This window comes from Denticeps clupeoides, chromosome 1 (genome assembly GCF_900700375.1).
Source record: "Denticeps clupeoides chromosome 1, fDenClu1.1, whole genome shotgun sequence".
Lineage (NCBI taxonomy): Eukaryota > Metazoa > Chordata > Actinopteri > Clupeiformes > Denticipitidae > Denticeps > Denticeps clupeoides.
The window spans coordinates 393486-406643 of record NC_041707.1 but is presented as its reverse complement, the minus strand read 5'-3'; the positions used below and the strand labels follow the sequence as shown (position 1 = coordinate 406643).

Sequence of the window (13158 nt, the reverse complement as noted above, 5' to 3'; positions counted from 1 at the left end):
ATTCAATCGTGCCGATACTGCCAACAAATGAGACATTATTTCAGTGCAGCATCACTATGTTCGTCCATATTGCAGCATGTACCTTATAGGGTCAGTGATGTTTCACAGCCTGAGCGAGTGTGTGTGTGTGTGTGTGTGTGTGTAATGGCTTGTTGAGCCTGGCAGATTGAGCCCTGATGCTGTGGTAGTGTCTGCCATTACACACCAGCTGATTCAGATGGTCACAGCTTCATAACAGCTTCATAACAGCTCCATAATGTCTTCTATAGATTACTATGAGTATCTCTTCATTGTCCTCCCAGCTGTCATAAATCTGATGGAAAATCTTTCTTTCATTTTTATTCTCCTGTGTGTGTGCGGCCACTTTGACGCGTATAAATTCTACTTTTCATTATTTGGTTGGTTTTGATGACCTTTCGGTGTTCAAGTACAGGTAATATTGACTAAATTACAAAATGTAACCTTTTTACAAATGAACATTTTACTGTGATCTAAATGCATTAGCCAATAAGGAAATGTTATTGATTCTAGAAACAGAGTCGAAGGGTCCAGCTTCAGAAAGTACATTTCCAACCACGTGCGTGAAATGAAAAGAATGCATTTTGAAGAGTTTGAAGTGGATAAATGTGTTTTATTAATGAAGAGACAGAGTGGTCCACACATGAGACGAGCAGTAGAGGACAAGGACTCGGTGGAGATGTTGGCTGCTCTCTCTCTAGCTGCACTGTCCCTGGGTCACACTCTTGCTGAGTGGCTGCTGGAGGGCGGAGTGTTTGACCTGGCAGGTGTAGGTGTGTCCGGATCTCCAGCCTTCTGGGGGTGGAGTCAGGACGCTGCTCCGGGAGAACGTGCCGTCAGGCTGGCGCTGGGACTCGGACGTCTGGAAGTCAGCGCTCGCCACCTCCTTCTTGTCCTCCAACCAGGAGAAGGTGGCACCATCGGGGTGGAAGCCCTGAGCCAGACAGGCCACCGTCACCCTGTCCCCAGAGGGGAGGGGCTGGGACGGGGACAACAGAAGCAGCTGGGGGGGAGATGGGGGACGAGCTGGAGAAGAAAAAAAAGAGAGAAATCGAACTAGTCGCACAGAGAACAAACAACACAATTCACACAACTTTCTTCACAATATGACTTTTAGATATTATGAAATACTGATGTATGCTCAGTTGCTAAAACATTTTGGTGATTTATATATTATACACACACACACACACACACACACACACATATATATATATTAAGGTTTTTAAGTAGTTGTTCTACTTTGATAACTGTAACTATAAAACTTTAGTAAACACAAAAACATCAAATTAAAGTCTTTATAATTTAAAGTTAAAGGTGAATTGGAACAAAGTCTGAGATATTTTTCTTTTCCGATTAGTGTTTAACATACTTAATAAATTTGAGCGGATCAACAATTCCATCAAAAAAACAAAATAATAGACAAAAAATTCTAGGCCACCTTGTAGCTGGTGGACGTGTTCGCGGCAAATTATAATTTTACTGAAAAAAAAAGTACAATAGACTAAAAAAAAAATATCTATACTGTTAAAATCTTTTTAACTTCTGTAGTAAACATGGAAATCGATTTACCTTCACCAATGTAGAGCTGAGTTCCTCCACCAAAGTAGGTGGTGGAGCACAGTGTTAGACGGTCGTACAGAAACCTGTGGGCTGCAGCCCGGCTGCTTCATGCCGACGCTCCACAGGTCAGCGCTCAAACAGACGAAACCGGAGGAAAATGTCACGATCCCTGCAGGAAGTGGAGTCCAACTCATCACCCACCTCACCCGCTCAGAGACTGGACAGTTAGACTGGGTTTAGTCCATGTTTAGTCCATGTTTAGGACCAGGAGGTTTTTGTAGCAGCACATCACTTGACTGGAGCACTGTGGCCTCCATCACAGCCAACACAGGCACAGTAGTAGACTGCTTCATCATCACTCGTCACTCCATAGATGTTCAGATACTCGGTGAAACCGTTATCAGTGTAAGAGAATCTGCTGGGTAAACCGCTGGCTCTGGTGCTGTCCACAAGCAGGAATTTCGGAGCAGCTCCAGGTTTCTGCTGGTACCAAGATATATCCAAGCTATTGGAATCTTTTCCACAGTGTATCTGGACATTCTGGCCCAATGGAACAGTTTTAGTTTTCTCCTGGGTCAACACGAGAGCCTCAAGACCTGGGAGTGAGACATACATTTATTTTAATTAAAATTTTAACTCATGAACAGAAAAAGGCAAATGTAAAAATTTGAAAGCAATAAATTAATAAATCCACTGATCCATCAGATGTTGTGTGATGAGAACAGATGTTCTTACCAGAGAGGGTGAAGATGAGTGCTGTCAGAGACGTTGTGTTGAAGATCATGATGTTCACTTCAGCTGCAATCAGAGACAAGTGAAAAACTTCCCTTCAGTGCAGGAGAGAAATGAGGAGACTGTTCCTTATAAACAGGAACTCGTGTAGCACCTCCTCGAAACACACACCACTCACACAGAAACTCCTCTAAACCGCACACACACTGCACCTGCAGAACCTCCTCTACACCCACCGCACCTGCAGAACCTCCTCTACACACACTGCACCTGCAGAACCTCCTCTACAAACACACACTGCTTCTTCAGAACCTCCTCTACACCCACCGCACCTGCAGAACCATCTCTACACACACAACTCATACAGAAACTCCTCTAAACACACACACACCGCACCTGCAGAACCTCCTCTACACACACTGCACCTGCAAACCTCCTCTACACCCACCGCACCTGCAGAACCATCTCTACACACACAACTCATACAGAAACTCCTCTAAACCGCACACACACTGCACCTGCAAACCTCCTCTACACCCACCGCACCTGCAGAACCTCCTCTACAACCATGCTCCTGCAAACCTCCTCTACACACACTGCACCTGCAGAACCTCCTCTACACACACCGCACCTGCAGAACCTCCTCTACACCAACCGCACCTGCAGAACCTCCTCTACACACACCGCTCCTGCAGAACCATCTCTACACACACAACTCATACAGAAACTCCTCTAAACACACACACACCGCACCTGCAGAACCTCCTCTACAGACACGCCGCTCCTGATAAACCACCTCTACAAACACACACTGCTCCATCAGAACCTCCTCTACACCCACTGCTCCTGCAGAACCTCCTCTACACACACCGCTCACATGCTATATGTGATTGAATATGACATGCAACTCAAAAGCATTAAACTAATAAATAAAACTTTATGTTTATGGCACTATATATATTCTTAAAATAATATGTGCATTTTTACCATCTTTTGTGTTGCATGTCATATTCAATCACATATGGCATCGCTTGACAGAGCAGCCTGGTGAGTACGAGTAAAACAGGACGTTTCATTTATCAACCTGTAACCAGACATACAATAAGTGAGGAAGAGAGGATGGGAGAGAGGAAGAAAGGAGAGCATTCCTGCCGTGACCAGCAGGTGGCAGTCTAACACTGAATCCAACCCTCAACTCTGTGCCTGCTGTACCATGAGAGGTCACTTTCTCCTGGCTGTATGCTGATGATTATTGGCCTCCATGGAAACAGTAATGAAGCCATTGCCCTCATTTTAACATGGGGGTTAAAAATTCATGATTTCCCCTTTTTCAGATCATTGGTCTAAATAAAAACAATCACAGGAGAATCCAGTAGATTTAACGTGAACTTGTGTAGAGTGTTTACAGTGAGTCAGGATTTTACAATTCCAGCTCGAGGCAACATTAAAGCTGAAGATCACTGAATATCTGTGTGGAGGTGGACATGCCGACATCTGATCTGATCTGTCTCCAACACAGCGGGTCTGGTGGGACGTCCTTGGTATGTACATGCTATTTCCTGTCCCTCAGAGGCTCAGAAACATTGTGTGTGTATGAAGATATGAAGTTGATGTATGTACGTGCCAGCGGGAAAAGGTTCTCTCATCCTCTGAAGAACCTACCACTTTCTCCAGCGTCCTCTGTAAGTTCCGTGGATGTTCTCAGTTGTCTATATCATCATGGCCTGATCAGGAAAGAGTAATGGAACGTATGTCGATATGTAGGAGCCATGGCTCTCCTACAGGTCCAGTCATGCAGGGAAACCTACTTCCAGGGGTTTATTTAACTCCTCCACTTTAAATGAATCTTCAGTTATACTTAATAACTGAACTCCTCTGTTTGAGACAGGAAGCTACTGCTGAAGAAAACCTGGAATAAAACACATCTGACTGATGAATATGAAACTAGAATCGAGGAGAGCTGAAAACCAGACGTTTATTCAAGGTGGGCATCCAAACAGGACGTGGATCATGTGGCCCACAGCACATCAGAGATGATTACTGATGAATTCGTCATGTTGTATGGAGGTTAAATTGGCTGCTGGTCTGAGTGACTGACAGGTGTATGTGGCTTCTGCCCGGCACGCGGTGGAACCAAACATGGAACCAAAATATCGAATATTTCAAAAAAATAAAACCTCATTTATGCCAGTAGGGTACAGTATGTGTGGAGACGGGGATTCCTGTCCACTTCAGCACTTTCCAGACATCAGGACTTCCCAGGGTGCTTTGCAGCCGTGGCGGACCCTCTGATGAATTTTGACGTGTGCGCTGTTCTATAAACATTACACCTGAGGGGCAGCGAAGAAGCAGCGGCCGCACATTACGCATCATAAGTCTACTGTACATGTCAGAGAAACTGGAGCAGAGCATCATGGGGCAGCGGGGACATTTTTATTAATTACATGACCAATTAAATCGACAAGCAGTTGAGAGCAGCTTCCTTCACCAGTTTTTTTTTTCTAATTTTAAGGTGAACTACAATGAAATGCAATTTTTACCTCTTGGATGGTGCTGCTTATCTTTAAATCCCAGATCCACCATAATGCAGCTCAGCGGCTCCATTTCAGCACTGGGATCAGGTCATAAAAGAAGATGAAATCCTCATCCAGACCCACCTATGGGTCACCCTGTACCCTGAAAAAGACACAATCTGAAGCATAAATGTACTTTCTACAGACAGGAAGATCAATCATATCAGTGCTGCACCTAAAAACCTGTGGAAGAAGGTGGTGGGACTGTTCAACAGGATGGACCAGTAGGACGGCTGCTATCTGAGAAATCCTTTTCATGGAAAACCCTCCTCAGGAAAGAACACCAGGTGGACAAAGAGAAGATATAACGTGCGGAATTCCACACAATCTGGAGGATCAGTGGAGACCGAACAGGAGGTCCATCCCAGCAGGGCGTGTTTTAGAACCGTGGGTCATTCCAGGGTGAAAAGGAGTATGGTTGTGTGTTCTTTATTTCTACTAGACTACTTTCTCCTGTCCTGGTTGTTACAAGTTGGTCATCTCCACTGCTGGGAGGAACAGAGCGACGTTCCAGCGTGTAAGCGAGGTGGGAGGGACATCTCTCCAGGACATCTCTCCACTCGGCGACACGCAGGCGACGCGCAGGACAACCAGAGGAAGTTCTCCTGCGAGGTGGGAGTGGACACCTCTCCGATCGGCGACGCGCAGCGCTCTCCACGGACAACCATCAGAGGAAGTTCTCCTGCGGGGTGGGAGTGGACATCTCTCCAGGACATCTCTCCACTCGGCGACACGCAGCGCTCTCCACTGACGACCACCAGAGGAAGTTCTCCTGCGTGGACGCGTCATGGGAGTTGAAATCTAGTCCCCGGTAAGACGCTGCGCGACGCGGACAGGTGGTTGGTGGAGGAAGAACCATGGGCGAGGAGCGGCGCCGGGTTCTGCTGGTCCTGCTCTGGATCATGATGTGGCGGGCGAGGTGAGGACACCACACACACAGTATAAAATACAGGGACACACACACAGTATAAAACACAGGGACACACACAGTATAAAATACAGGGACACACACACAGTATAAAACACAGGGACACACACAGTATAAAATACAGGGACACACACACAGTATAAAATACAGGGACACACACAGTATAAAATACAGGGACACACACACAGTATAAAACACAGGGACACACACAGTATAAAACACAGGGACACACACAGTATAAAATACAGGGACACACACAGTATAAAATACAGGGACACACACACAGTATAAAACACAGGGACACACACAGTATAAAACACAGGGACACACACAGTATAAAATACAGGGACACACACACAGTATAAAACACAGGGACACACACAGTATAAAATACAGGGACACACACACAGTATAAAATACAGGGACACACACAGTATAAAACACAGGGACACACACAGTATAAAATACAGGGACACACACACAGTATAAAACACAGGGACACACACAGTATAAAATACAGGGACACACACACAGTATAAAATACAGGGACACACACAGTATAAAACACAGGGACACACACACAGTATAAAACACAGGGACACACACACAGTATAAAATACAGGGACACACACAAGTATAAAACACAGGGACACACACAGAATAAAACACAGGGACACACACACAGTATAAAATACAGGGACACACACACAGTATAAAACACAGGGACACACACAGTATAAAACACAGGGACACACACACAGTATAAAATACAGGGACACACACACAGTATAAAATACAGGGACACACACAGTATAAAATACAGGGACACACACACAGTATAAAATACAGGGACACACACAGTATAAAATACAGGGACACACACACAGTATAAAACACAGGGACACACACAGTATAAAATAGAGGGACACACACACAGTATAAAACACAGGGACACACACAGTATAAAACACAGGGACACACACAGTATAACATTTCAGGGACACACACACAGTATAAAACACAGGGACACACACACAGTATAAAACACAGGGACACACACAGTATAAAACACAGGGACACACACACAGTATAAAATACAGGGACACACACACAGTATAAAACACAGGGACACACACAGTATAAAACACAGGGACACACACACAGTATAAAATACAGGGACACACACAGCATAAAATACCAGGACATAGTGAGCCTATTTTGTGGGGACACAGCAGCTAAAACCGTGTGGCTTTATGGGGACGGAAATGTCTGCCTGGGGCATTACAGCGAATAACTTTACTTATTTATGAGGTGAAACCTTCTTTATGTGGTTGAGGTGAATTTGTAGGTCCAGCGGGGTTTGCTGGTGTTCAGTGTGTGTCTGTGTTCAGGTGTGAGACGGAGACGGACGCCGTCAAGAACATCACACTCTTCACACGGATCCTGGACAGCCTGCTGGACGGATACGATAACCGACTGAGACCTGGGCTGGGAGGTGAGGACCTTTACTTTGAATTAAAACCAGCTCAGCAGAACCTTCGTTTTACCCCACGTGACCGCCAACATGGTCTCATGGTTCCATGTGAAGTGAATGGGAACGTTCCTGCGGTTCCTGCTTTTTAGAACCTCTGCAGCCTGGCAGTCGTGAGAGGCGGTTTTATCCATGATTTCAGATCGTGGTCAGATGTTGTCATGCTGAGAGACGCTTGGGTGTGTTTGGACTCACACATGAACTACATCATGGGATATACAGGATATGTATAAATAAATTTATAGAAATGTCACTCCTGAATCAGATGTAGATGGATGGACGGAGCCGTTGCCGCGGTAACGTTAAAGCGGAGATGGAGTGATTCAGTGGGATTCAGCAGGGTGCCGGTTCCTTGTTCTTCGCTTCACGTGTCCCTGATTTTGGGTTCTCTCCCAGATCGCGTGACAGAGGTGAAGACGGACATCTACGTCACCAGCTTCGGGCCCGTCTCAGACACGGATATGGTAAGGAACCTCCACCCACTTCCCATTTGGCTGTGGTGTCACAGGACAGTGTGAAGGCACCGGGAGTAAGAGACCCGCCCCAGACAGGCCCACGTGGATACGAAGGACATTAGATGGACACAATCTGGTCCACACGGTGTGGAGCACCTTTTAGATGTGGGTGTGATGCATATCAATGATCAATTTAATAAGGGGAACTAAATGCACCTTGATGATATTACCTGGTGTAAAAACGAACATCATGAGCGTGTTCCACAAATCCAGAGTTCTCCAACAGTCCTGACTGTCCAATAAGGAGCCTTCCTGCTGGTTAATGGTGGACAGGTTGAAGTGAAAGTCTGTATGCAGGAATACAACTTCACTGTAACATTTGTCCATGAACAGACGGACACACGCGCAAGACCTGACAGTTGCACACCGCTGCACACACTCAGGCCCCGACAACCCACCGTACACGTGACGAAAATATGACAAGACGTCAAGCGCAGACATCTACAGAATATGAACTCATGTAACAGGCAGCCATAAACATAAACAAGAGTTATGGCTTTCAGTATAAATAAAGATTTGTGGGAGGGGCGGCTTATTGATACTGAAAGAAAGTCCACATCAAACCTCTCTCTCTCTCTCTCTCTCTCTCTCTCTCTCTCTCTCCCCCGCTTCCATTTCCAGCTGTTGTCTATTCTTAGCGTTTCTACCTAAAAGCTTTTCTACGTTCCTCTCTCACTCTCAGCCACACACTCTTTTTGTGCTCAAATATTTAAAATAAAGGGGAAGAAAGAGAGAGGCCATGTTTAATTTATCCCCCTTTTCCCGGCAGTCCTTCCCCATCTCTCCTACTGGCGTGTCTCTGTCTCGGAACAGAGACGCTCCGGTTTCAGGTCCCCGCTGTAGAGCGAAGGGCAGAGTTGTGCGTTTCGCCACCAGCCAACCTGAATCATGTCAAGGTGGCCATCCTGCCTTCATGCACTTGACAGTGTGACATCAAGAAAATTACTGTCATTTTACCACGTCAGTAATACCCCCGTTAACACCTGCTTCATGCATTGATTCATTATTTAGAAAAATGATTGATTATTGAAATTATTGAAGTATTGAGCGGTAGGGCTGCACCAATTTATTATGCATATTAGCCACTATGGGCCTTAAGTACTCAGGATGCATTGATTAATCAGCGATATTTTGTATTAGACAATATTAACCTAGATCAACGCCATCAGATTATTGATTAATAAGTTGCTGTTTGTCATGGACGTGGTCAATATTTATAAGTGTCTGTCTGTGCAACTGCAGTTCAACCAGCAGGTGGTGACAGGGAGCAGCAGGTTGTCCCTGGTACAACCTAAAACAATAAATGATAAGCATCTGAATCAGATAAAATCCGAAATAAATGTTTGAAGGTTAAAAGCGTTACAATTGTTAACACCAAAAAGCCAAATTGGAAACGCAGGAAACATGGCCGTTTCGGTGAGGGAAGCGGCATTGTTGCACCCGAACAAACGTAAAAATAGTAACAAATATCGTTACCCATAATGTTCCATTCGTAGCTAATAAAATACTCCCATAACCGTTTTTAACTATCTCTCTGTAATTAAATTTTTTTTATTGCTACAGTGCTGATGGACAGAAAGTGTCAGTGAGCCAGATGAACTCCTGCTCAGACTAGCAGTGTCACAAACGTCTCCAAGATCGTGACAATCCAGAAGAAACAAATAATCACCACAAATACTCGACACCCCAAACCAGACCGAGTACAGCAGGTGCCGGCGTTTATTCCGAGCCGAGAGAGAAAAACCCGGTGAAAACTAGTGAAATAGAAGCAGCCGGTGTCCCCTGTACCCCCAGTTTTATTCAAGGATGCTTTATTCGGCGATGGCACAGCGCTGAGGCTGGTGTTATTTTGTGCACAAATGGTTCCTTTATGTCAGAACAATACCCATGCAGTCTTCATCCGGCGCCAACAAGAAAATAAATCTGTAGAAATGAAATCTTGAAATAGTTTTTGTGGTTCATGTGAATGTGTTAAGAGGAGGGAGTTTATGGAGTACAGTACGTCTCAGAATGCGTACTCCACATGTAGTGAGTGTGTAACCTCGGGGCCCTTTCATAGTCCTCCAGAGCAAATTACTAACATGGTTGCTGTATTTTGGCCGTGGCCTTTGCAGACTGTTTGCATTCTCCGCAGTTTGGGCGCAGCCTCCGTGGCTTGCGGATGTAGTTTGGAATGTTGTTTGGGCGTGGCCTCTGTAGTTTGGGCGTGGCCTCTGTAGTATTTTTACACCCTCCACAGTTTGGGCGCAGTCTCCGTGGCTTGCGGATGTAGTTTGGAATGTTGTTTGGGCGTGGCCTCTGTAGTTTGGGCGTGGCCTCTGTAGTATTTTTACACCCTCCACAGTTTGGGCGCAGTCTCCGTGGCTTGCGGATGTAGTTTGGAATGTTGTTTGGGCGTGGCCTCTGTAGTTTGGGCGTGGCCTCTGTAGTATGTTTACACCCTCCACAGTTTGGGCGCAGTCTCCGTGGCTTGCGGATGTAGTTTGGAATGTTGTTTGGGCGTGGCCTCTGTAGTTTGGGCGTGGCCTCTGGCCGTTAGATATCTTGGTTTTCTTTTGCGGAGCCTTGTGGGTTTCTGGGTCGTGGAGTTTTTGTTTCTCTGAGCGTGTGTTCAGCTGACGCATTTCTCAGTGCGTCACCGTGCATTCTGTTCACTAGCGTTGCCATGGAAATGTTAAACACTCCCCCGCCTGAAGGCACGGCAGACCGGAGGGAACAGGGCGCCCCAGGGAACTGTGGGATAGGTGAAGATGCCAGAGGGCAGGTGATGCACCACGCTGATCTGAGCAGCGCTGCCAGGCGTGTTTATCTTGTCGGGTTGAATGTGGATCACAGCTGAAGGGCTTCATTGTGCGCTGGTGTGTGTTTTTTCCAGGTCTTGAGCTGAATCAGGTGTGGTGGTTATAAAAACCAGATTTCCCATAATCCTTCACTTCTGCAGGAGTACACCGTGGACGTGTTCTTCCGGCAGAGCTGGTGGGACGACCGTCTGAAGTTCCACGGCCCCATGAGCATCCTTCGCCTCAACAACCTGATGGCCAGCAAGATCTGGACGCCCGACACGTTCTTCCACAATGGCAAGAAGTCGGTGGCCCACAACATGACCATGCCCAACAAGCTGCTGCGCATCATGGAGAACGGCACGCTGCTCTACACCATGAGGTGTGTGTTCATTTTACTGCATCAGGCACATTTTACTGTTTTAATGCATGAAATTAATGCTGTGACCGTGGAGAAATACGTCTGGATGTGTGTTGAGTCTCATCTTCTCTGTCTGTGTGTTAGGCTGACGGTCCAGGCCGAATGCCCAATGCATCTGGAGGACTTCCCCATGGACTCGCACTCCTGTCCTCTAAAGTTTGGCAGCTGTGAGCTCCAGCGTCAAAGAAACACTTCATCTGATTGTTTATCAGAAGTGCATGTCACTCCGAGTCACTCAGATAAATCTTGGGATTAACACTGAATTGCAAAAAAAAATTACATCTAATAATTCTAAGACTATAGAATATTTTCTTTTATAATGGCTTCCATTCCACGCGGATGTGGACTAGAACATTCCTGCTCAGTATAATGGTTTTTATGGCTGACAGAGAAACACGAGGAAAATGTGTTTATTGGTGAAAAAGAACTGGACGTAGTAACAGTAGATCAAGTAAAATTCTGTCAAGACCTTTATTAGTCCACACACACCCACACATTAAAATAGAACGGAAGGTTCTAGCATAGTTTTGCAATTTCTGCAAATTCTGAGGACTGAGTCCTGTTCTCCCATTGGCTGCCCAGATGCGTACACGACCACTGAGGTGACGTACATTTGGACGCGTAACGCCTCAGACTCGGTGCAGGTGGCGCCGGACGGATCCAGACTCAACCAGTACGACCTGATGGGCCAAACAGTCAACAAAGAGATCATCAAGTCCAGCACCGGTGAGTCCAGACAGGCAAACTGTCCAACGACTCAGTGAGGTTCATGCTCACAGCTTTATATCCAGGAGGACATTGTTGTAAGGGGTAGATGGTAGATGGTTATCTGGTGGTTAAAACACTCGCCTATGAACCAGAAAACCATAGAAAGGTCCCCGGTTCAAACCCCACTTACTACCATCGTGTCCCTGAGCAGGACACTTAACCCTGAGTGTCTCCAGGGGGGGGGACTGTCCCTGTAACTACTGATTGTAAGTCGCTCTGGATAAGGGCGTCTGGTAAATGCTGTAAATGAAAACTGTGTGTGTGTGTGTGTGTGTGTGTGTAGGCGAGTACACGGTGATGATGGCTCATTTTCACCTGAAGAGGAAGATCGGCTACTTCGTAATCCAGACCTACCTGCCCTGCATCATGACAGTCATCCTGTCCCAGGTGTCTTTCTGGCTCAACCGCGAGTCGGTTCCTGCAAGGACCGTCTTTGGTGAGCTTTCCCTCATCTCTCTCTGTGTGTGTGTGTGTTTGTTTTTCTGCTCGGCCTCCTTTTCGTAGCAGGAGGCCGGCATCACGAGCAGAAAAACACACACAGTTCACCTTGCGGTTATACACACTTCTCCGCATCTCGTTTCCCTGCGGCTTCTCTTATTTAAATGGCTGTCAGACATCAACATAAGCAAACACACGTCTTTCAGTATCCGTATGAAGACCTTGTAATAACTGTAACAAATGGGTTATAATCGTGTCGTAAACTAGATCCATGTAACAAGACATTTTCAGCGTAAACTTCCAACTAAAATATTCCCCATTTATCATTAAAAGAAATCTCACACACACACACACACACACACACACACACACACACACACACACACACACACACATATACTGATGTCATCCAGTGAGAAATCTGCACTTTGGGCTGAGGGCAACATGACATATGCTGTCTGGCTCCATTCAGTCAACACTAATGCAGACGACCAGGACTGTGCTCTCCTCCCCTGAAGACAGACGTGCTCGTCCTCAACATGTTCATAACCGTATAACTTCACCCCAAAGTCAGCCGCGTGCTGAGAACATCCTCAGGATCTGGGAAGAAAAATGGGCTCGATGTGAATAACGGGACTACGTTGGGGTGATTCTTCATTTTATATTAGTATGTATTTGCAGCAGGGCACGAGCATGACTTCTCTTGCAGATGTTCTTCAGTGATGTGGAACATCTGTTTTCATGGACGTGGTATAAAACATTGCAGAAATTGGTTCATTTATTGTGAAATGAATGTCATGATATTCATGTGTCTATGAAGAATACCATGATACTTTAATAAAGTTATTTTAAACAAATAGGTGGTGTCATTGCAAATGTAATGACTGTGGA

At 45.8% G+C, this 13158-nt stretch overlaps 2 protein-coding genes across 4 annotated transcripts in view; one reads left to right on the top strand and one right to left on the bottom strand.

The window, feature by feature from the left end:
* Window positions 1-715: 715 nt before the first annotated feature.
* Window positions 716-2407, bottom strand: LOC114790867 (immunoglobulin lambda-1 light chain-like). The gene is made up of 4 exons (XM_028981279.1): window positions 2317-2407; window positions 1874-2177; window positions 1591-1685; window positions 716-1044 (listed from the first exon to the last, which is right to left on the bottom strand). Exons 1-4 carry the CDS (start codon window positions 2363-2365, stop codon window positions 716-718), a joined length of 777 nt encoding a protein of 258 aa, XP_028837112.1. The 5' UTR covers window positions 2366-2407.
* Window positions 2408-5308: 2901 nt separating this feature from the next.
* LOC114789381 (gamma-aminobutyric acid receptor subunit alpha-2-like) overlaps window positions 5309-13158 on the top strand; it is a 13743-nt gene continuing 5893 nt past the window's right edge. For all 3 annotated transcript variants that reach the window (XM_028978723.1, XM_028978721.1, XM_028978724.1), the window contains exons 1-7: window positions 5309-5805; window positions 7206-7309; window positions 7742-7809; window positions 10802-11022; window positions 11146-11228; window positions 11644-11787; window positions 12113-12265. In XM_028978723.1, coding sequence (XP_028834556.1) covers window positions 5744-5805; window positions 7206-7309; window positions 7742-7809; window positions 10802-11022; window positions 11146-11228; window positions 11644-11787; window positions 12113-12265 — 835 coding nt within the window. In that variant the 5' untranslated portion in view covers window positions 5309-5743. The remainder of the gene's footprint in view (window positions 5806-7205; window positions 7310-7741; window positions 7810-10801; window positions 11023-11145; window positions 11229-11643; window positions 11788-12112; window positions 12266-13158) is intronic.

Excerpts from the sequence above, each read along its gene's own strand:
- LOC114790867 (XM_028981279.1), bottom strand. The coding sequence starts at position 2,365 with ATGATCTTCAACACAACGTCTCTGACAGCACTCATCTTCACCCTCTCT. Across the intron at positions 2,178-2,316 it reads ACTCATCTTCACCCTCTCTG|GTCTTGAGGCTCTCGTGTTG; the intron begins GTAAGAACATCT and ends TCTCACTCCCAG. Across the intron at positions 1,045-1,590 it reads TCAGCTCTACATTGGTGAAG|CTCGTCCCCCATCTCCCCCC; the intron begins GTAAATCGATTT and ends TTTCTTCTCCAG.